Genomic DNA, 20,591 nt, shown 5'->3' with positions numbered 1-20,591 from the left:
GATGTTTTGTTTTCTGCAGGCTTTGTCTTGGATCTTTGTTTTCTACAGTGTTTTAAAATGAAATACTTCAAACAACTTTCTGTTCATCTTGGAATGTCTATCAGCTCACTGCCTGCCGAATTGGGATGTGATACAAAGATGCCTTTGTACTGTTCATGGAAATACCTCTGTTTTTAATGTATCTGGCTTTGTGACAAGAAGCCTTCCAGGTTCATGGCTGAACTCTGTTATTCAGGTTGATATATGGGCTTCTCAGTGCAGTTTCCTATCATCTTTTTAGGAAAAAATGTAATGGCTTGATCTCACAGCCAAGAGCAAGGCAGGCTAGTGTTAGAATCCTGAAGATTTATGTGAGTGTACAGCACAACTTCCACTTGAGGAGGCAAGGTGACCTGCCAGAGCAGGCAGCACTTTGCTTTTGCATGCTCTTTCAGCTCTGAATTTGTTACTCATGGGTTTTTTTTACTCTTAGTGCCCTTGTGACAGAAGCTCTGGGTTTTGACACAATGGGAGTTTCTTGTTTCAAGGCATCCTTGCTCTGGTGGAAGTAGTCTTTCCACAATTGCAGAAACTTTGCTGACAAGGATGTGGAGGCTTAGATGTGAAAAGTATCCTAGGAAAGGAAACAGAAATTCTCTGAAACAGAATATTGTTTTATCAAGTTTCTTAATCTAGTTGAGATCTTTGTCTTCTCTTCAACCTGTATGGTAATGGCAAGATTTTAAGAGAATTAACTGAGGACTCCATTCTTTTCATTGACTATGTTGAGGTCTTCAGCAAAAGAACCAGAGCATCTCACAGTCACTCACCTTCAGGAACAGAAATTTAAAAACCCACTGTTCCCTTCCCCCTCCCAAATACAGATAAAAAAATTATGGATAGTATTAATTTGAGACAGCTTCCTAGTTACCCATCACACACACACTGGGTCTTGAATGAAGTGGTGCTGCTTGCTAAATGGAAAGTGATCTCGTTGTGGATGTGGTGTTGGCTCATTTTATATAATAACAGGAGCTGAGACAGCAGGACTTCTTAATTGTTATTCCTTTTTATGATCAAGAGCTTTGTGTGTACCTGGGTAAGTAAATTAACTGCAATTCTGTTTTGCAGTTGTCATGTAGGAGAAATTCTAAACACTTTCACCATCACAGAATGTGGAGGGATTTTCTTCAGCAGGGATGCAACAGTGTGTGCTTAATTCTGCTCATTGCATTTTTTTTTTCCCTCCATGTGTTATTTCAGGAATGTAGTCATGCTCCTGCTGCTTGACTGCCCAAAGAACTGCAGGATTAATGCTCATATTAAGTCACAAGTTAGTATTGTAAATATGATTCTTTCTTTATCCCCAGTATCTCCTTAACTGGACAAAAGTATAAGGGCAAGAGGGGAAATAGTTTTAAAAGTTGAATTAGTATTAAAGTAAGCAATGAAGCTAATTAAAATCCACAAAGAAAGTGTCATGAGTAGTCCCTGTGACAAAGCCAGCAGCTATTCTGAGATCCTGAAGGTGACTCTGAATCTAAACATGAGTAACAGTACCTTGTGTGTGACTGACATGTACAGTTTTACAGCAGGCTCAGCTATTTAATGTAAATTAGCTCTTAGATTTAATAACTAACACTTGTAGAATAGTTAGAATAATCACATTGTCTTTGCACAGTGAGCATTTCACTACCAGACAGCTTTCTGGGATATTTTGGGTACCTCTTTAGATTTTTGAAAAGTTGTCCTGGTGGCCACATGTGCTTTCTAAGACTGAAGGATTTTCAGGTGTTGCTTTCACAGGGTTCTTGAACTACCAGTCTTGACATTCAGATGTACTTTAATTGATGTGTGATGACTCTCCTTAATTTACTAATGCTTTTGTCTAATATAATTTTGATCTCTGACAAAATTTTAAAATAAAATTATGCTATCTAAACAAAGCCAGAGGGATTTAATGCAATTTTTTTAATAATCAAATGTGGTTTTTATCTTTTTTAGCTACAACTGTAACACTTGCTAAGACTTATAGTTTATAAACTTGTATAAACTTGTAGTTTATGGAATTCTTCCTTGCTTATTAAGTTGTATTAAAGCAACTTTATTGCATTACTGGCATACTGATCTTCTGACCTGTGCACCTTGTGGTTTGCTATTCAAAAGGTTTATTAAACTTAGTAAAATGACAGTAGAAATGTAGTGAGTAGTGAGGTATGGTTGGTTGTTTTTTTTTGTTTGTTTGCATGTTGTTTTTGCTTTCTTTTTTTTTTTTCTTTGTTGACAAAGGGATGCTTCAGTGAGATATAATGAGAAATTATTCTCAACAATGGTTTATTTAATCTCTTATGTATAAGATATGATTGCAAGGTGTTTTACTGCCCTCTCTTGGTAGAGCATTTGTATTGTAAGCAGAGTGGTTAACTTTGTTCCTGGCAAAAAAAATCTGGTTTTATTCCTTATATTTCCTGAAGAAATTGAAAATTGTGATTCTTAAAAAGTTAAATACTGTGTCACTCAATATTTACTAAATTTTTTTTTTCTCTGTGGCTTTTTTCCTATTCTTTCCTTGAATCACTCTAGCAAGGACTTCCATAGCTTGCCTGCTAAGATGTGCTGAGGTGCTCTTTTCTTTTGAGCTTTGCTCTCATTATTTGCATCCAATCTTTTCTCCCAGCTCTTGTGAAGGGATGTGCTCATCACTCAGGATCCATACAGCTCCAGTTGTCTTTCCCAGAATGTAGAATTGCAGCTTTCTGAATTATTTTTAAATGGAAGGTGTTGGGTGCATTTGATAACAGTTTTCTGCTGCTCTTTGAATCTTTTCAGTTCTGTTCTCCCTGTTTGGAGGTGAGTGCAGGGATTGTAAGGCAGGATGATGCTATTTCTGTACTTCTCTATTCTTTCTTGATGTGTAGCATCTAGTTGAGGTTTTTGAACAGGACACATTAATGAATGGATGTTGCTGTAGAACTGCCTGTTGTAATCCTAATATCTCACTCCTGAGTCCACAGGCAACTCAAAGTCCAGCACTTTGTAAATTAATTTAGCAGGTATTTCCTTTTCTCTGCCATGCTTCATTTCAGTTGAGTTTTATTTGCCAATTTTATTCTCAGGTTAGTTGTAATTAGAAGATCCATCAGTAATTCTTCGTAATCAGCCATCATCCTTGCTACCTTAAAAAACTGAATATTATTTAGGAGCTTTATGAGAGCACCTTGCTGTTTCTTTTGCAGGTTGCTTATGGAAATATGGAAATATGAAATGGCAGAGCTCTTGCTATGGCTTACTGCAAAACAGCCTTGGCAATGCTGCCTTTGTGTGAGGAGTGACCTATATTGAGCTTCTATTTCTGTAAAGAAATGAAGAACTTAAGCAGAAGAAATATCCTGACAGTTGCTTGATGTGTTGTTAAACCCAGGGAATTGATACCTTCCAGTATTATAAACTAAATATAAAGTGGAATGTTTATGATCCTGAATGCCATATCTACATTTTAGGTTTAGGATGAACAGAGTGTACATTTGTAGGTAGAATATGCTCATTTCTGGCAAGTGAATGCAAAAGAATGATGCAAATAAACAAAGCTGCTTTGGAGTCTGTCAGTGTTGTCTTCTGCTCTGAATAGCCTTTTAGATACAAACATGTGCATCCACCTCTCCTTTATGAATAAAAAAAAAAAATTAACATAATAAAGCTGAAGTTAACCTTGATGAAAAGCCTGCTTTCCTCTAACAATGGATTTAATTTGGGGGGATGAGGGAGAGGGGAAGATCATATAGTGAAATTTGTTTTGTACAGTACAAGAGCAAGCAAAAATGTAACATCAAAAAATATTTCTAATACCTCTCAGAGCTTAAATTTTTGTGGTTTATATTATCTTCTCTTAACATTTGTAGAACTCCTCTGCTTGCTCCAAATGTGCATGGGTCAAACACCAGACTTTTTAGTGGAGTTCAGAGATTAAAAATCAGTCATTTATCAAGCTGAGTTGCAGCTCTAATTTCATGGTGACTGGTCTTGCAGCTTTGTTATATGGCTGAAGGAAGAAAGGGTAAAGGAGCAGAACTGGTTTTTTGCTTCTGAAGGATAATGAGTTAAATAGTGAAAAAGTCCTTTTGTTGTGCTTAACTGGAACTTATTTAGTTATGGAAATTATGAAATTTCAATATTTAATTTTTTTGTTGTTGTTTGTAAAGGAAAAGCATTGGTCTGAAAATTGGATGGACTTCAGTAGCAATAGTTTATGGGCTGGAATTTGCTGTTAGGCTTGTATTTTCTGGGTATGAAAAGGAGTGAAACAGCTGAAGTTCCCTTTTCAGAATTCAGTCCTTATGACTCTATGTATACAGCATGATATTGCCAATGACTGTCCAAATCAAATTGCCCAGTGGTGCAGTATAGAAAATACACATCTGGCAGCTTGAGGTGTCAAAATTCAGGTCTCCTCCCTGCTTTATAGTTAAGAGCTGGCTGTGCTTTGTTTGTTGAGAAACTGTCATCACTTTGTGTCTGAAACATACCAGAAAAAATGGCTCTGTGCTCTATAGACAAGATTTTCTTTCTAAGCATTATGATTTTGCCTTTTTTTATTAAACAAGAATTCAAACAGAGAACATCAACTAGCGACACTTCCAGTGTTATGTACTGACAGGAGCATACTGGTCACAGCTGGGAGGAGGATCTGCCTAATTTTTGTTTCAGCAGGGAGTTATCCCCAAGAGATAAAAAACCTTTGAAAATCAAAAAGCTGTATTTTAACCAACTTGGAAGATATATCTTTTTTAAAAGCCCTAAAAAACCCTAAAGAAAATGTAAAACAAGTTGAGAAGAAAGGATCAATAAGGTGGCATATAGCTTTTTCCACTGCTTTGGGGTTTTTTTGGTTTGGTTTTTTTTTTTTCAGAAAAGTCCTCTCAGCCAACCCAGTGGCTTTGGCAGAGAATTTTGCAAGGTTTTTTCTTATCCTTAGGATATTTCCACTGCCTGCCTTTTGCTTGTTTTCCTCCTCTTCACATCTTCTCCCTCTCTGCTTTGCTTTGCAAAGACTCCCATGAGCTGGAAGCCCTGCCAGCTCCCTGCAGTGTTTCCTTGGCTGCTGCACCCTGGGTTTTTTTGACCATGTCCATTTTTGCTGTGCCTTCAGGGTGTTCTCAGGGTGTTGCCAGTTCAGCTGTGTGTTTGTTACTGTGCAAGTGGGGATGGACACGTGCATTTTGATGCTTCTGTAAAATCTGGGTAAACTATACCTGACTAGTTAATCCAAAAACCATAATTTATTTTATTTTTTGATGAGTATTTGTGTTACTGCTGTTTCACTGTACTTCTATTCACTGCTTTGAGTATAAAATACCGTGCAAAGGACAAATGTAACTCCATATCCCAAACTGGGAAGATTGTATCAGTTAGTAAATTAGCAGCATCAACTTTCTATTCTTACCTCTTGAAGGCTGTCTCCCAGAATGTTCAATTAGTTAAGAGGAAATCAGATATGTGATTCTTTTTACTGTAAACATAATCAAACTATTATCCAGCTCAGAAAAATGGCATGTTAGAATTAAGACTTTCTTGTAGGTACGAATGCTGTGCTTCTCTTCAAGATTGTTGATTAGTTTATCTCCTTGTCCTTTTAACAGTCGCTTGATATTTTTGGTTTTTGCTTTGCAGCTCAGTCTCTTTTCTATTTTTCACGATTGTAGACAGTTGCAAGAGCAGCAGAGGCAGAAGGAGCTGGAACGGGAGAGGCTGGATCGTGAACGGATGGAACGGGAGAGGCTGGAGAGAGAGAGGCTAGAAAGGGAAAGACTGGAAAGAGAGCGCCTGGAGCAGGAGCAGCTGGAGAGAGAACGGCAAGAGAGGGAGCGGCAGGAGCGCCTGGAAAGGGAGAGACAGGAGAAGGAGAGGCAGGACCGGGAGAGGCTCGAGCGCCTGGAACGGGAGAGGCAAGAGAGAGAGCGGCAAGAGCAGCTGGAAAGGGAACAGCTGGAATGGGAAAGAGAGAGAAGAGTTTCAAATGCTGGTAAGAATTTCAGAACCCGAGCGTGTTCTACCGCCAGGCTGCTCTTGGTGTGTTTGGGTGATGGAGTGTGAGAGAACCAGCAAATGGCAGTGAGTACAGCTGTAGCAACAGGCAGTATTTCAGGCTTCGTTTTGCTGGAATTCCTTCCCTTTTTTATGGCAAGAAGTCCAAGAGCTTTGACTTTCCTGTCATATTTTCCATTAATTCTGAAATAAATTTTTTTGCATTATTTGCTTACTCTGTTGCCATACTCTCTGATTGCGTGGAAGAGCTTGAATCACTTTGGGCACCTCCAGCATTGGTTAAAGTGTGATGAGTTAAATTTTCTAAATGCCTTACCATTGTTTGCTCTATTCAACAAATGTATTGTCATTACATAAGTTGGGAAAAAAACCCCAAAAGGTTTCAGGTTGAGTATGTTAACATAGAAGGTATGTTCTATATAAGGCAAAGTAATAGTGTGAGAAATGCTTTTCAGTCTGAAGTCTTGCCTAATCTATCATTGCAGTAACATTTCAGTGAAATGTGTTGTATGTGTTTGTAGATAAGATAATGCACTGCCTGCGGAAATGTATCCAGTGATAACTGAAAGCTTTCTCATTTTGGTAATATGGAGCATTAGTCAAGTGTTTGGTTGTTCTTCAGTCTCAAACTCAATTTACATGAGTCAGCTCATGGTGAAAGTCAAGGAATATTGTGTAAGTCATTTCAGAGCAGAGGATTTTATTGGTAGTTTTATTCCCAGTACTTTCAATATTTGCTATGGAGCTTTTTCTGGGGAATAGAGAGATGACACTTGCTACCTCTGGTAAGAGCTTTATTAGTAGAATCGAAACAAATGTTAAGATCCCTACGTTTGCTTGCAGTTTGCAACCAAACAAGAAGATTAAAGCTGGTAAAAGACTGATTGCTCAACCCTATATCTAATCCATCTCACAGATGGGACACGTTCTCTAGAACGTACTTGTAAATTCAAATGTTGGCACAAAAAGAGTTGGTAAAATTTAAGAGCAGCTGTTGATAATATGTAAAACTTTCCTAACAGTATTTTCACTTGTGCCTAATCCTCTGGTACTAACTGTAGTCTACATTTTTACGTTTTGTTTGAATGCTGGTTTTGTTGCTTCATTAGCTCCCTTTTTCTCTTTCTCCTTTTTTTATCCTGCCTTTGCTGCTGCTTTCCATCTTCTGTCCAGCTCCATCTTTCGACAACTCCCCGTATAGCACTCCACTTCCTGAATACTCCAGTTGCCAGCCTCCTTCAGCACCTCCTCCATCATATGCAAAAGCAGTCTCAGCGCCAATGGCAGAGGCCACACCGGAGTACGCTGTAGTGACTTCTGCACCACCGACCTCCACTCCCCCTACACCGCCTCTAAGGCACTCTGCATCACGTTTTGCTACATCCTTAGGCTCAGCTTTCCACCCCGTCCTCCCCCATTACGCCACGGTTCCTCGTCCGCTGAACAAAAGTTCTCGGCCCCCCTCTCCGGTCGGCGCCGCGGCGACGTTGCCTCCCAGCGCCAAGCCGGCCGCCTGGTCCGTGCCCGCTTTCGCCCCCCTGCCCCCGTCTCCTCCGGTAATGATAAGCAGCCCGCCAGGCAAAGCCGCTGGCCCAAGACCCGTCCTCCCGGTGTCGGCCTCCAACCCGGTGACCCAAATGTCCACGTCTCCCACGGCTCCTAACGGGCTTCCTGAAAACCTGGCTTATCCGGTTCCTTCACCTTCTACCTCAGGTCCAACGCCGCCTCCGCCACCTCCTCCCCCCCCACTGCCTTCCTTTCCACCTCTGTCACTCTCTGGACCTCAAGCTTCTCCTTCTCCCAACTCCCCGAATGCCTCGACTCCCTCATCCAAGCCTAGTGTTCTCCCTTCTCCCTCTGCAGCTACCCCTGCCTCTGTTGAGAACTCTCTAAACTCTGTGCTGGGAGACTCCTCTGCTTCTGAGCCAGTCTTGCAGGCAGCCTCTCAGCCGGTTGAAGCTCCGACCCAGCAGGGTAAGGCTTTCTGTTATTGCTACTAATGCGCTAAGCAGGGCACAGTGCGGCTGCAGAGCCCCTGGCTGCCCCCAGGAGTAACGCAGTGCTTCCAAAGCTGCAGCCATCCTAATGCCAAACCCCTCTGCAGGACTGGGGTAAGGGAAATACTAAAGCTCTGTGCCTAGGAGATGGTGGTCTGTGGCCTGTCATAAGTAAAATTCTGGTTTCTAAAGGACTCAACCTGTTGAGAACGGAGTTTGTCAAATTCTTGCCTGCACTGTTGGTTTATTTGGAAAGTGGCAAGATCATTAGTTGCCTAATGGCAGCCACCATAGAAGAGCATATGTGTGGTTTGGACATGTAGATGACCTTCAGTGAGGAATAATTCAGATTTAGAAAGTAGTGTGTGACACCTGCAGCATTTCTTTCTGGACAGTGCTTGTATTTTGATACATGGCTGTGTACACATACATATATATATGTGTGTATTTAGACATAGAGAGGCAGGTCTTTTTGCAGTATTTTACCAGTGTAGCTAAGACAACTTTGGACAAAAAGTTTAATTAAGCAGGTGACTACCTTAATGAACAGTCCACCAATATGCTAGAAATGCATTTTACATGGCAGTACATGTTTTTGTTAAACTGAATCTGCTTTTATATTGATTTAACAGATTTACCTTGATTTAACAGATGTAGGTATTTGTACAGAACTCTGCGGTAGCTCTAAAGGTGTGTGCAGAGGGATTCCTAGGGGATAGGCAGCCTGGTACAAGCCATGCAGAATGGACTCTGTATCCTCATCTAAAATGAATGTCTGAGCTGCTTAGAGATGGAGTGGAAATAGAGACTCACTTCTAGTATGGAATAAAAGTGTGCACTTGAACAGTGAGTGATGCCAAGAGGGTTTAACAGGCTTTTAAATTTCTGCAGTTGTTTGCAGAATAAGAAACCAGGAAGACTCATATGTGAAATTCCTGATTTTAGAGATTAAGGTAGCTGGGCAGCATTTTTTCCTGCCTTATGGCAGTTTGGGTGAGACAGAAGTAGGATCTGTGGAGGTGTGGAGCTGTTGTCTGAGTCAAAGTTTCTTAAACTCTTCATGTTATAAGAATAATAATGATACAGTGATCATCAGAATATTCTTTTTTCAAAGTACCCTTTGTACTTGGATAACAATTTGCATTTAAGGAAGTAAAAGAATGATAGATGAAAAATAGAAGAGCTTCTTCCCATCAGCTTGAAACATGTCAGTCTTCTAACTCACTAATTAGTGTTTGTATTAAATTATAGAAGTTGATTGCTGGAATTGTTTTAAAGGAAAGATTTACATACATCTTAGAAATTAGCATTGGCACTCAAACAGTTCAAGGGTTCAGATGTTAATTCAATGAGGTGCTGTTTAGCACCATGTGAGCACATCTGTTGTCCTCCTGCTGCGATGCTCATGCCTGACTCGACTCTCTGCCTGTTTCCTGGTGTGAAGTTGTTCTTGGTTGCAGCACAGAACCTGACTGGAGGGGTTTCATGTAAATCTCTCTGGAGCTGTCTGATCTCTCACAGCATACCGTGTCATATTTGTAGGACATTGAATAAGAATGCTTCTCTCCTGCTGAAATTAAGTGTTTTCTTGCCTAGTATCTTACCAGTTTTAATGCCTCATACACTGAGCAAAAGAACCACCATTTCGATGACAGCAAGACCTTTGTTTTCCAAATCCTTAACGCCTTCTGTTTGTTTCCATCTGACCCTAGGTGTTGTCCAAGGACCACCTGCACCTCCTCCTCCGCCTCCCCTGCCCCCTGGCCCGGCTCAGTCGGCAGTGGCAGCCCCACCTCCTCCCGGCCCCCCGCCGCCGCCTCCGCTGCCGCCCTCGGGGCCGCCGCCGCCGCCGCCGCTGCCCGGCCAGGCTCCTCCCGTGCCGCCGCCGCCGCCCGCGCCCCCGCTGCCGCCCGCGCCATTCTCGGCGGGCTTCGTGCCCGAGGATAACCGCCCCTTGACGGGGCTGGCGGCTGCGCTCGCTGGGGCCAAGCTGAGGAAAGTCTCACGGGTAAATAGAGCTCTGGTTTCTTCTGCTTCTCGCCTTTGTTCAAGGTCAATAGCAGCGTCAGGATGTGTCAAGCGTGTGCTGCCACCCCGTGCACTTCTTTATGCAGTTGTGTCTTTCTTGCTGGTTTCACGAAGTCGGCTCTCATTCTGTTGGCACATCTGCTGTCTTTTTGTGCACTCTGAAGGGTGAAGACTCCTCCAGTTCGAGTGGAGGAGGAGGAGGAGGCTCTGCTTCATCCAAAACAGACGGTGGCCGTGGAAATGGACCCCTTCCCTTGGGAGGCAGTGGGTTGATGGAAGAAATGAGCGCCCTGCTGGCCAGGAGGTGAGGAGCTGTGCCTGCTCTGCTCCAGCTGCTTAGTCATCACACAGGTGGGATTTGGGCTGCCTGCTTGCAGCTGGCTGAGGATCAGATAGACAGCAGCTCCTGGTTGCTTTGAGAAGCTGATCATGTTTCATGAATAGCCATTTTTATTTGAGTGTAATCCAGTACTTCTGTGTAAGCCTTTGTGCAGCTGGTAGGGAGGGCACAGAGACTTCAAATTGCACAGTTGCTTTGGCCAGGAGGACTTTGCCTTTGAAGGTGCCTTGAAAGTACTTCTCAAAACACTAATTTTCATGAGCCTAAGTCTTTAATTGCAGTAAACAACATTCTTCCATCTTAAAGCCATGATGAGGTTGGTAACTTTTGTCTCTGCTTACAGGAGAAGAATTGCTGAAAAGGGATCAACAGAACCAGAGCAAAAAGAAGATAAAGCTGTGAGTTGAGAAATTTTATCTTACTCACATTACTAAATACAAAGATTGTCAGAGAGATTCCAGTGGTGTACATGAGATTATTTATACTTTACTGTGTCAATATACAAACATATAACCACTACTTTGTGAAGTGCTTGCTCGTTTTCTATATGTTGAGCAGAACCATTTTAAATATATATAAAAACTGAAATACTTAAACAGTTGAGATTGACTCTTGTGAATCTAACAGATTATAAAGACTTCTTTTTTTCCCTCCTCTTTGTAATCCCTCTCATCTCCCTTTTAATCAGGAAGAATCAGAGTCTTCATCTTCTAAGGTTTCTTCAACAAGCACACCTGGTAAGTAGCTCAGGTTTGTGAACTCTTGGACTCTGTAATGCTAAAATCTAGTGACAAATCTCAGCTCTGCTGAATTTTGGAGCCTGCCTCTTCTGCCATGGTTACAGCCTGGGGTTTTGCTGTAGAATGGGTCCTGGTTCAGAAGAGGATGGATAGAAAGAACATAAGTGAATAAAGTATATAAGTGCAGAGTGTTGGTATTCTTTGCCCACAATCCCTGTGCTGAAGGGGCAGTGATTGGAACTGTGTAGCCAACACCTCTGCTGCAGTCAGTAAGGAAAACTTATACATTCTGCAGTTGGCCAAGAGCTATTGTCAGCATGCACATGTATTCATGTTATAAATTACTGTCTCACAAGAGACACCTGCAAAAGTTGGGGGCTGTGCTGTGTAACTGCAGTTTGTCATCCTAAAAAGCAGTGGAAGCAGAAGGGAAGTAACTGGATAATGAATATACCAGCATTCAGTCTGTTCCAGCTTCCTCTGCTGATTGCTTGCCCATGTGTACACTTCTCCTCTAAATGATTCAACCACTTGATGATGTGCAGCCCTTAATACTGAAAACCACTGCAGTAGTGTGAACAAAACCCAGGTGACACCTGGCTGGGGAATAAAAAGGAGTGCTAAGAGTTGTGTGTCCAGATGGAAATAACTGGTAATAACTTAGTATTGAGATACAAGCACTCATCTAGAGAAGTCAGGCTGCAAGGAAATAAATGACATCACACAAACCAAGTTTTTCACACACACCCCCTTTTTTTCCCCCTCTTCTTTCAAGAGAGTCTGCTTCATTCTGTTAAACAGAAAGGACATTGGCCTTAGGAAAATGACTGTGTTTGGAACACTTCTGATAATATAGGCCCAAAAAGAAGGAAATTTAAACAAGTGGAAGTGGTTCCTTTAATTGGTGATAAGAATGCTCATCAAACATGTTAAAAATGTCAAATGCATGTAGAATTTGACCATTCTGTGCCAGTTAAGAAATTTTCTTCATTTCTTGCTGTGAGATGCTCTGGTAATGCTGAGCCTTACCACTGGAACAGGTTCTTTAAAGTGCTTTAAGAGGAATGCTTGGCATCCTTGAGCAAACTGTGCCCATAGCAGAAGTTTCTCAATTTTGCAGATACAGCTAAAATCTTGCTGAAATAACTCCTATGGCAGGACAAGTCCTGAAGACTGATGTATGAAATTAAGGCTTATTACTAGCATAAGTAGCCTGTACTTGGTTGGATTACAGACTATGCATGCAGATTTCTGCAACTTAGCTATTCTTCTCAGTATCCAGCTGCATCCCAGGAATTTTCTGGTCAATATGAGACTCTGAGAGGGCCTTTTTGCCTCTCTGCTTGCCCAGCTTAGCAGAGCTAAACAATATGAAAGAAAGGGAGCAGACCAAACTAACTCCAGGTCTGAAGTGAAGACTGATAAGATCAGTGGCACACTGAAGTCCTGACTGAGTAATGATAGCAAGTAATAACAATCCACACTAGAGAGAGGCTGTTTGAACTTGTGCAGATTGTAAGGAATGAACCACCTTCTTTCTTGTTGCTGAAATATATTCTAGTTCTGTCAGGTTGTATCTGCTGACATGTCACTGAAGCTGGCACTGAATTACTTTTCTATCATTAACAATCCAATCCATAAATTATAGACAGACCTTCTTCCAGATGGATTAAGAATCAAATGGCATTTAGTGTCTGAGAAACCAGTGAGACTTTAAAATGCTCTCAGTTGATGCCTCCACAGGTGAATATTACAGAAGTTAGCCTAATAGGAAAGAGCAAAAGCAATGTAGTAAAAACACCAAGCAGCTGTCTTGAGTTGCTTGGTGCTTGAAGTTTCCTCACATAAATTACACAGTGAATAGAATAGTTTTTAATCTCCTCACTCTGTTTTCCAGAACTAACAAGAAAGCCTTGGGAAAGAACAAATACAGTGAATGGAAGCAAGTCACCTGTTATTTCCAGGTACTCTTCTTTTTTGCCAGCTGTCTTTTTTCCTTACATATGTTCATGCTGCACATGCTGCTAAAGATACTGGACTAGAATAGTGAAGATCAACTTGATACTGTTAAAAGCAAAATGTATGAGTTTAAAATTGCTGCTGTGAAACTGCTTTTAGGATTTTTAAGTAGGAATGAAGAGTTACTCTTGGAGAATGTTAATAAGTGAAATTTTTGACAGTGAAATCAAAATTAGTACCCAAAAAGTTTCTTTAACAATTGATGGTGTACAACCTGAATTAATGAGGTGTGTATTTGCCTACAGCAGTGCTTAATTCTTTATTTTGAAGTCTAAAATTTCCTGCAAGGTGAAACAAAATTTAGTGCTGCAGTTCACATATTCAGTAGTAAATCTAGGGAACAGGTGTTCTTTCTATTTCTCTGCTACTCCTAGAATGCCTAAGTGGATATTTAAGCCATCTTGGTAAGACTTGATTCTGTGACAATTATCAGTGGTTCTTGTACCAATCTAGGAAAGTCTCCATCCTAAAGAAGTGTAGAAATATTTTATATCCTTCAGTGCATCAACCAGTCTTTGGCAACTTGTCAGCTGGAACTTTGGTAGGCAGGGATTGTTCTGCTAGGAATTTCAGTAAGTTAAATGGCTGCTTTAGCAATTTTTGGGGGGTATATTTAATTGTCATTTACTTTAGGCAGAAGACTTGTGGTTCATTTAGAATTCCTTTGTATTGTGTATAATTCCCTTAAATCTGAGAAAGTTACTGGAATTTCTTGAGAGAAAACAGAAGAACATGCTCAACTTGGGAATGCTGTCTTTGAAATCACTTGAATTCTCTTTAAAATTTGGCTGTTGGAAACAGTTACTGAAGACTGGGTGATCAGAGTATTAAAAGCAATTGTTCCCTGAGTGGCCTCACTTGTAGTTGAGGTTGCCCTTGAGGTCTTCAGTTCTAAAATGCAACACTAAACATTCTCAGTATCTTTGTCTCTTTTAGAATAAATCCAGGGGTTTCAGGTGTCTCAGCCTTGGTTCTGGTCGCTTGCTTTGTGTTTTCTAAAAGCAGCTGCCATTGGTAATGTTCTCTCTGCTACACTGCCAGTGTAACAAAACACTGCATCACCTTTGGCCTTGACTTTCCCCTGCTCTCTTCCCCCTCCTCCCAGTAGGTCTGACCTGCTTTGACCAGGGTCTCTTGTGCTGATACCTTGATCTGCTTCAAAACGGGGTGTTGCAGGGGAACAGAAATAATTGGTGTGAGGAATCCTGAAGGGCAAGTTAGAGTTCCTGTTGTATAAGACAGTTGCTGGTCTGACCCTTTGGCTGTAGATACTTTCCTCAAATTGCTTATCCATAGGGTAAAGGGATTAATAACTAGGGCAGCTCTCACTATCTGACTCTTTTGGGGGGTCTGAAGTCTTGATTCTACCTGCCCCTACAACAGTAGGTTCTTGTAAACTGTTTCATGCATCCAGTTGCTCTGATCTTTTTCTGGTGAAATTCTGAGGCTGCTGAGGTCTGTTTAAAAATGTTTTCTGACCTAGACAAGTACAGAATATTTTTGAGATTTCTTAGATGTATTGGGGCACTCTCTCCATCAAGCTTTTGTCTTCATCCAGTGGAAAATGCACTGATAGAACTTAACTTTATGTGAGCTTTCCTGGGTATATACACTCTAAAAGTACTTCCAAAATAAGAATTCTGTGTTTATTTAACATCAGTATTCTTTTCCAGTGCTGTCATAACCTGCTGGAAGGTGCTATAGCACATGCTTTAGGCCTGCTGATACAATTTTCTAGTCAGTGTTGATGGCTTGAAGAAAATTTCATAGAAAGAGAAGGTGTTAGAAAAAGTCTGTCTTGAATATCCTTGTATTTTTCTTAATTCTCTGCATTTGCCAACTTGTCAAGTCTCTCTCAACAAGCAGCTTGTTGAACTAGCTTTGTTTGAGTGAGTGAGTCAAGGGGAGCTGCTGTTGGAAACTCTGTTTGCCAGAAGGGGATTTCTTTCACCTGCTAGGGCTGCTCCTGACCTCTGCAGGGAGGATGTGAGTCACTGACAGGGATTAAGCAAAGCACACTTAAGAAACTGGCAAGTCAGCAAAATTTTCTCTTCAGAGCTTCCACAGAGGTAGATGGTGTAGAATGAATAAATATTTTACAACAAGTTAGTGTCCTGTCTAAAATCAGGCCTTTTCTTTTTGTAGCAAAGAGAAAAAACTTGAGCTATGGGCTTTTAATATTTCCTGAAACATGCATGTTGAACTCTTGAATCTACTGAAACCCCATGGTGTTTAAGGTGCTGAAACTGAGCAAAATGAAGAGCTGTTATAGCTTTTAAAGGTAGTGTTTCTCCCCCTAATAGACGGGAATCTCCATGGAAAAATCTGCTTGCTTCTGAAAACAGGTTCTATGATTCATTAAACAGGTATCATCCTGTTGGGATTTGAGACTTCCTAATAACCCCTTTGACCAGTTCAGGGTTGGACTTTTTCTACATGGGTTAGTAATCACCACATGTACCACCAGGTTGCTCCTCCACATTTTGTTTGTCCAGTTGAGCCACTTTTGGTCTGGTTAAAAGCAGATGGTGTCAAAGGCAAGTTGAGATGGCTTAAGAACTAGGTATGAATTCATATAAAATCCTGTTTTCTGGCAGTCTCCACCTGCAAAGGTACAAATTCCTGCTGAATATGCCAGGATTTAATATACCATTTGCAAGAAGCAGATTTTCAAAACTGTGAGTTTAGATATATAGGAACAGAAATTTATTTTCTAGGTGATTTCACATCTGCTTTTTGATAAAAGACTTTTTAAACATAAATTAATGTTTCTATTTGGAACATATTGACAAGTTAGTTAACATCAAGTGTATTTTTTGCTGGAGATCTAAGTTTCATTGTCTAGTGGTCATAAAGTACTGGCATTGAAACCCTTCAGGTTTTGAGACATTTCCAGAGGGAAATGTGTTCCAGAGCCCCTCAGAATTACTGAGCCAAATTCCAGCTTTGTTTTTCATGACAGCACTCGTTGTGGTGATTACTTAATCTTTTTGTATGAAAAGTTCCCCTTGTAGCTACTCATCTTGGGTGGTGTATTCTGCATGTTGGCATGAATAAAATCTTTCCTTTGCATGCTTGATTGAAGGTGTGTTAGGGACTGTCAGGGTTGCCTCTCTGTCCTGTTGGGCAATGCTATGAAAAACCACACGGGAGAGCTCTTTAGCCACATTGGGATCAAATGGCTGGGAAGGTTTTATGCACTAAACTTCAATAGTTAATGTTTTCCTAAATGACAACTGCATTCAGGCTGAAGAAGGAAAAAACTAGCATAATTTGGAGAGGAGCACAGCTAGATTTTCCTGAGATTAGAAATCTGTTTTGTTAATGATGGTATTTCAGTGTTTGAATTAAGAATGCCTTGCATTTTGGAAAGCAAAAAGGGAGCACATTGTCAAGATTGGAGGCAGATCATCTCCTGTGGAGATTTTTAACAGATAGCAGCAGTAGATACTTATGGTGGGTAAAACTGACTTTTTGTTCTAAAGATAAGAAAAAAAACCAGTTTGTGTAGAGCTTTTCTTTGAAGTCATCTAATTAATGCATTAAACTCATAAGTAACTTTAAAAAAGTATTTAAGTATGCTATTGGTTGTGTTTTTCCATTAAGGCAGGTGCTAGCTGCCTGTTACCAATTGCCAGGAGCTGCATTTAGGAGGATTTTTTCAGTCATGTTGGATAAATGCTGTCATGCCACAGTGTATGGGAACAGAACTACAGTAAATGGAAATTATCAGAAACTATATATGAACTATCTGAAAAACTCAGCTGTTCTGCATGGAGTAAGTCAGGGCAAGTAACTCTTCAAATACCAGATACCTGATGAGACAGCAATTGCCAAAGATCTCAGCTGATGAGTGTTTTTGAGCAAGGAATTCCTCCATAATGAGCTAGGCACTGTAACATGTGAAGAGTTTTGTAAAAGACCCTAAACTGTGGTTTGTCTTCATAGCATTAGTGCACATGGTAGTTCTCTGGTGGTTGCAAGGTGAATTCTATTTTTCAGCTTCTTTCACTATCAAGTTATTCAATATTTAATCTTCTGTCTTGCTTGGTGGATTGTGTGTTTAATTTTGGTGTGTTTCAAGCAATAGTAATTAGCAATTTCTCTCTGGGAACTTATATTGTGTGGACTTGAGTCTTTACAGCTGTGACAATTGAGGTTTGTGATCCCAAGGGAAAAACAAGTATCAAACCAATATTTGATGTGACTCCCTTTTCTGCTGGGAGTCACATTTTGAATGTTCTTCAGTTGGCAAGTCAGAACATAATTCTGTCAGATTGTAAAAGTCAACAAGGCAATCTAGTGTGAGGTTCATTCAGCTCTTACTGAACAAAACCAGTGTAATAGGATAATTTCCCTATGGATAAACTCCTGTCTTGTAAGGGAAGATGCATGAAAACTCAAGGTTTTGGTAAAACAAACAAAGAAATAAAGTACATTTTTTGTTCCTGTCCACCTTCATTGCAGTAAATCAGTCTGCACCCTCATGTAACAAATGCAGAAAAATGCAGTGCTAAAGGAATTCCTCCCATGTAGGAATTTTTAAGGGACACACTGAGGCTATTTTGTTCACTGATGCCACCTACAGGGGCAATGAAATAGGACCCAGCTTAGTCTGCTTTATACCCTGCCCTTCCTTGAAGTCAGCATACTGTGATAATTCCATACATCAGAGAAACCTCCTGAGATGAATTGTCAGGAATTTTATCAACAGCTTCTTCTTGGCTTGAAGTTTTATAGGTAAGGGAGGGAGAATACTAGCCAAGATGGAAAATGTATTTAAGAACAGCAGAACATTCCTCCCTCTTTGGAGAACTCTTTTGGTATTTCTACTGTGAATATCCAGGCTCTGTCTCTGCTCTTAGCTCTAGTAAGTTCATGAGTCAGAATTTTACCCCTTGAGTGAAAGAGGGGATGAGGAAAGAGAAGTGGAAAGGCAGGAAACCCCCTTCTTTTGGAATCTGTATTAAAAATGCAAGGTGATCTTGGTAAGCCAGTTTTTGATGTCTAAAAGAGAGTATTTCATAATCAATATCAAATATGATGTAGTCCAAAGCATTAGAACTTCCTATCAAGTATCACCTGATGAATCTTGCTGCTGTTACCATATTTGCTTTCAGTAGCTTTAGAAAGCAACTGGTGGAATCATTGAAGTTGCAGAGGAGTTGGATAATGTTGCTTGGGTCTGTCAGCTGTTGAAAATCTCCCAGGGTGATTGCCCAGCATTCATACAGTCAGCATCAACATGCAGTCATTAGTTAGTGGGAGTGCTTCCTTGGGAGAGCCTCTTTTGAATGAGCAAGCAGTTAAAAAAGGAAAGTACTTGACATTTGGAGGCATTCAGCTTTTCATGCCCATTATGAGCAAATCAGAAACCACTGACAGTGAAATCTGTCTGCTGCTTTGAAAGTTGTTTTAAACTAATAACTCTTATGGTAATTAATATTTCCAGTGTGTGGAAAACATTCTTGGGTGTTGCTTTCTATTCTGTGTGGTATTTTGGGTCTGCTTGATTTTTCCCATTCTCCTACTCCCAACATTTTTTTTTTCCATTCTGATATTTTACTATGTTTTTGTTAGAAAAAAGTCAGCAATTTTGATGGGGAGGAGTCCTATATATCCTGTAATAATGAGCAACCAGTAACCCATGGATGTGTTTTTGTGCTGCAGACCAAAATCTACACCAACGGGACAGCCCAGTGCCAACGGAGTACAGTCAGAAGGTCTAGATTATGACAGATTGAAGCAGGTAAGTGTATGATGCTTTTAAAAAGATTGCTATACATGTTGGATATAATGACTTGCAGCTGTCCAATACCAATTTTTAACTGTTTTGTTAGCCAGTTCCAAAGTTAAGGATTTAATAGTTACTAGTCTTTATTTTTGCCCAGGCATGTGTCAGTATTCTCTGGAGCTGTAGGATGGTGGCTTAGACACCCTGTTATTTCCTCACAAAGTTCCTGCTTTTGCATTAGGCAGCACACACAGGATGGTGGTGACATTACAGATGGAACTAGGAAATCAGCTGGCCTGGAAAACCTTTCCTTCTCTTCTTTGTACCCAAACAAGCAGCAAGCCCTCAGGGCAGCTCTAGTAGAACAAGTGTTTTAATATCAGATGTTTCCACCACAAGTTTGATGGTGGAAAAGCATTCAGGGGTGCTTTCTTTTGTGTAGCTCTCCAGCTCAAGAGCAGAGAGCAAGAGAATCCTGTGGGACTTGTGGAGTTGGAGGTGAAGGATCTCCAGGTGGTGTTTGGATCAATGAGTCCATCCCCAAGTGGGGAGGGAGGTTCTGGTGCAGGCTGCAGCTCACTGGGTAATTCTAGAGCCACTTTTGCTTTGATAGCAGTTTATAATTTATTCTAGACTGTGTCCCCATGTAGTGGTAGGCTTTAGATTGGGTTAAGGATCAGTTTTCGTTGGCTCTGGATTGAGTCCTGGCTCAACAGGTAGTTCTAGAGTGGCTTCTGGCCTGGTGAGTGGCTCTGGAGGAGCTTAGAGGAAAGGATGGAAAAAACAGCAAGCAGGAAAAGCACTTCATTCTGTTGCCTTCATTCCATCACATTCCACTGGGACTGGGACCTTGGTATCTTGATTACCCTTTTTGTTTGTTTGTTTGTTTGTGTTTTTTCTTTGAATGCTTCCTTGGGTTTTAGTGTTTAGTGAGCTCCTTTCTTTGCATTCCACATCACATTTCTCATTCTTATCCCTTCTCCTCTCAAAAATTCTACAGGAATCAATTTGTGACCCTTCTAGGAACTGTTTTTTCTGTATTGTACTGCACTAATCATATTCTAAGGATGCCTTAGGTTTTGAGGATTAACTTGGAAGCTGAGGGGTGGGTTATGCATCTCAGAAGGATTAAAGATTAATGGGAAGGATTGTAGTGGGAGAATTCTGGATTTCTCTCCACAGAAATTTACAGGTGGCATAACTAATCTGTTTGCTAATCTGTTATTTATGCTCTGACACATTTTAGGACATTTTAGATGAAATGAGGAAGGAGTTAACAAAATTAAAGGAAGAACTCATTGATGGTAAGTATTGCTCTGTTCAGTGCTGCTGCTCAGTTCTAGAGTAGCTGCAGGTGCTTTAAAATATAACTGCAGTGTGTTGGTAGCCTGAGAGTGATTTATTGGTAAAAGTAGCTTTTTTTTTTTTTTTTAATCTCATGGCAAACCACTGGTGCCAGACCTGTTCCAATTGATGTGCTTCAGTGATTTCTCTCCTGGGGGTTTTGTTGTAGTAGAACATTGACACCCATATGTCTTTTAAGAGTGGTTAAAGTGATGCTGTATTTGAGTTATTTGAAGTTGTCCTTGGTATCATATGGTGGTGGGTGGGTTATTTTTCAATAATCCAGAGCTGATGAGGTACATATTTCAAAACTAGTGATATTCAGAGGAGAATTGTACTTCCAGCTTTCAGTTACCTCTTTGATCTGT

The 20,591-nt window shown here is 40.6% G+C and overlaps 1 protein-coding gene across 7 annotated transcripts in view; it reads left to right on the top strand.

Moving 5' to 3' along the window:
- Positions 1-20,591, top strand: part of ENAH (ENAH actin regulator) — an 87,615-nt gene that overhangs the window by 63,906 nt on the left and 3,118 nt on the right. For 2 of the 7 annotated variants that reach the window (XM_079298821.1, XM_079298822.1), the window contains 9 exons: positions 5,679-5,998; positions 7,195-7,995; positions 9,731-10,026; positions 10,211-10,350; positions 10,730-10,784; positions 11,075-11,123; positions 13,024-13,090; positions 18,816-18,894; positions 20,126-20,183. In XM_079298821.1, the coding sequence (XP_079154947.1) occupies positions 5,679-5,998; positions 7,195-7,995; positions 9,731-10,026; positions 10,211-10,350; positions 10,730-10,784; positions 11,075-11,123; positions 13,024-13,090; positions 18,816-18,894; positions 20,126-20,183 (1,865 nt within the window). Of the gene's footprint in view, positions 1-5,678; positions 5,999-7,194; positions 7,996-9,730; positions 10,027-10,210; positions 10,351-10,729; positions 10,785-11,074; positions 11,124-13,023; positions 13,091-15,448; positions 15,512-18,815; positions 18,895-20,125; positions 20,184-20,591 lie in introns of all 7 variants that reach the window. The other 5 variants (XM_079298823.1, XM_079298820.1, XM_079298825.1 and 2 more) reach the window with 5 other exon arrangements.

Source organism: Erithacus rubecula (genome assembly GCF_903797595.1).
Source record: "Erithacus rubecula genome assembly, chromosome: 2".
Taxonomy (NCBI): Eukaryota; Metazoa; Chordata; class Aves; order Passeriformes; family Muscicapidae; genus Erithacus; species Erithacus rubecula.
The sequence above is the reverse complement of the archived record's forward strand: the minus strand, read 5'-3'. Positions and strand labels throughout refer to the sequence as shown.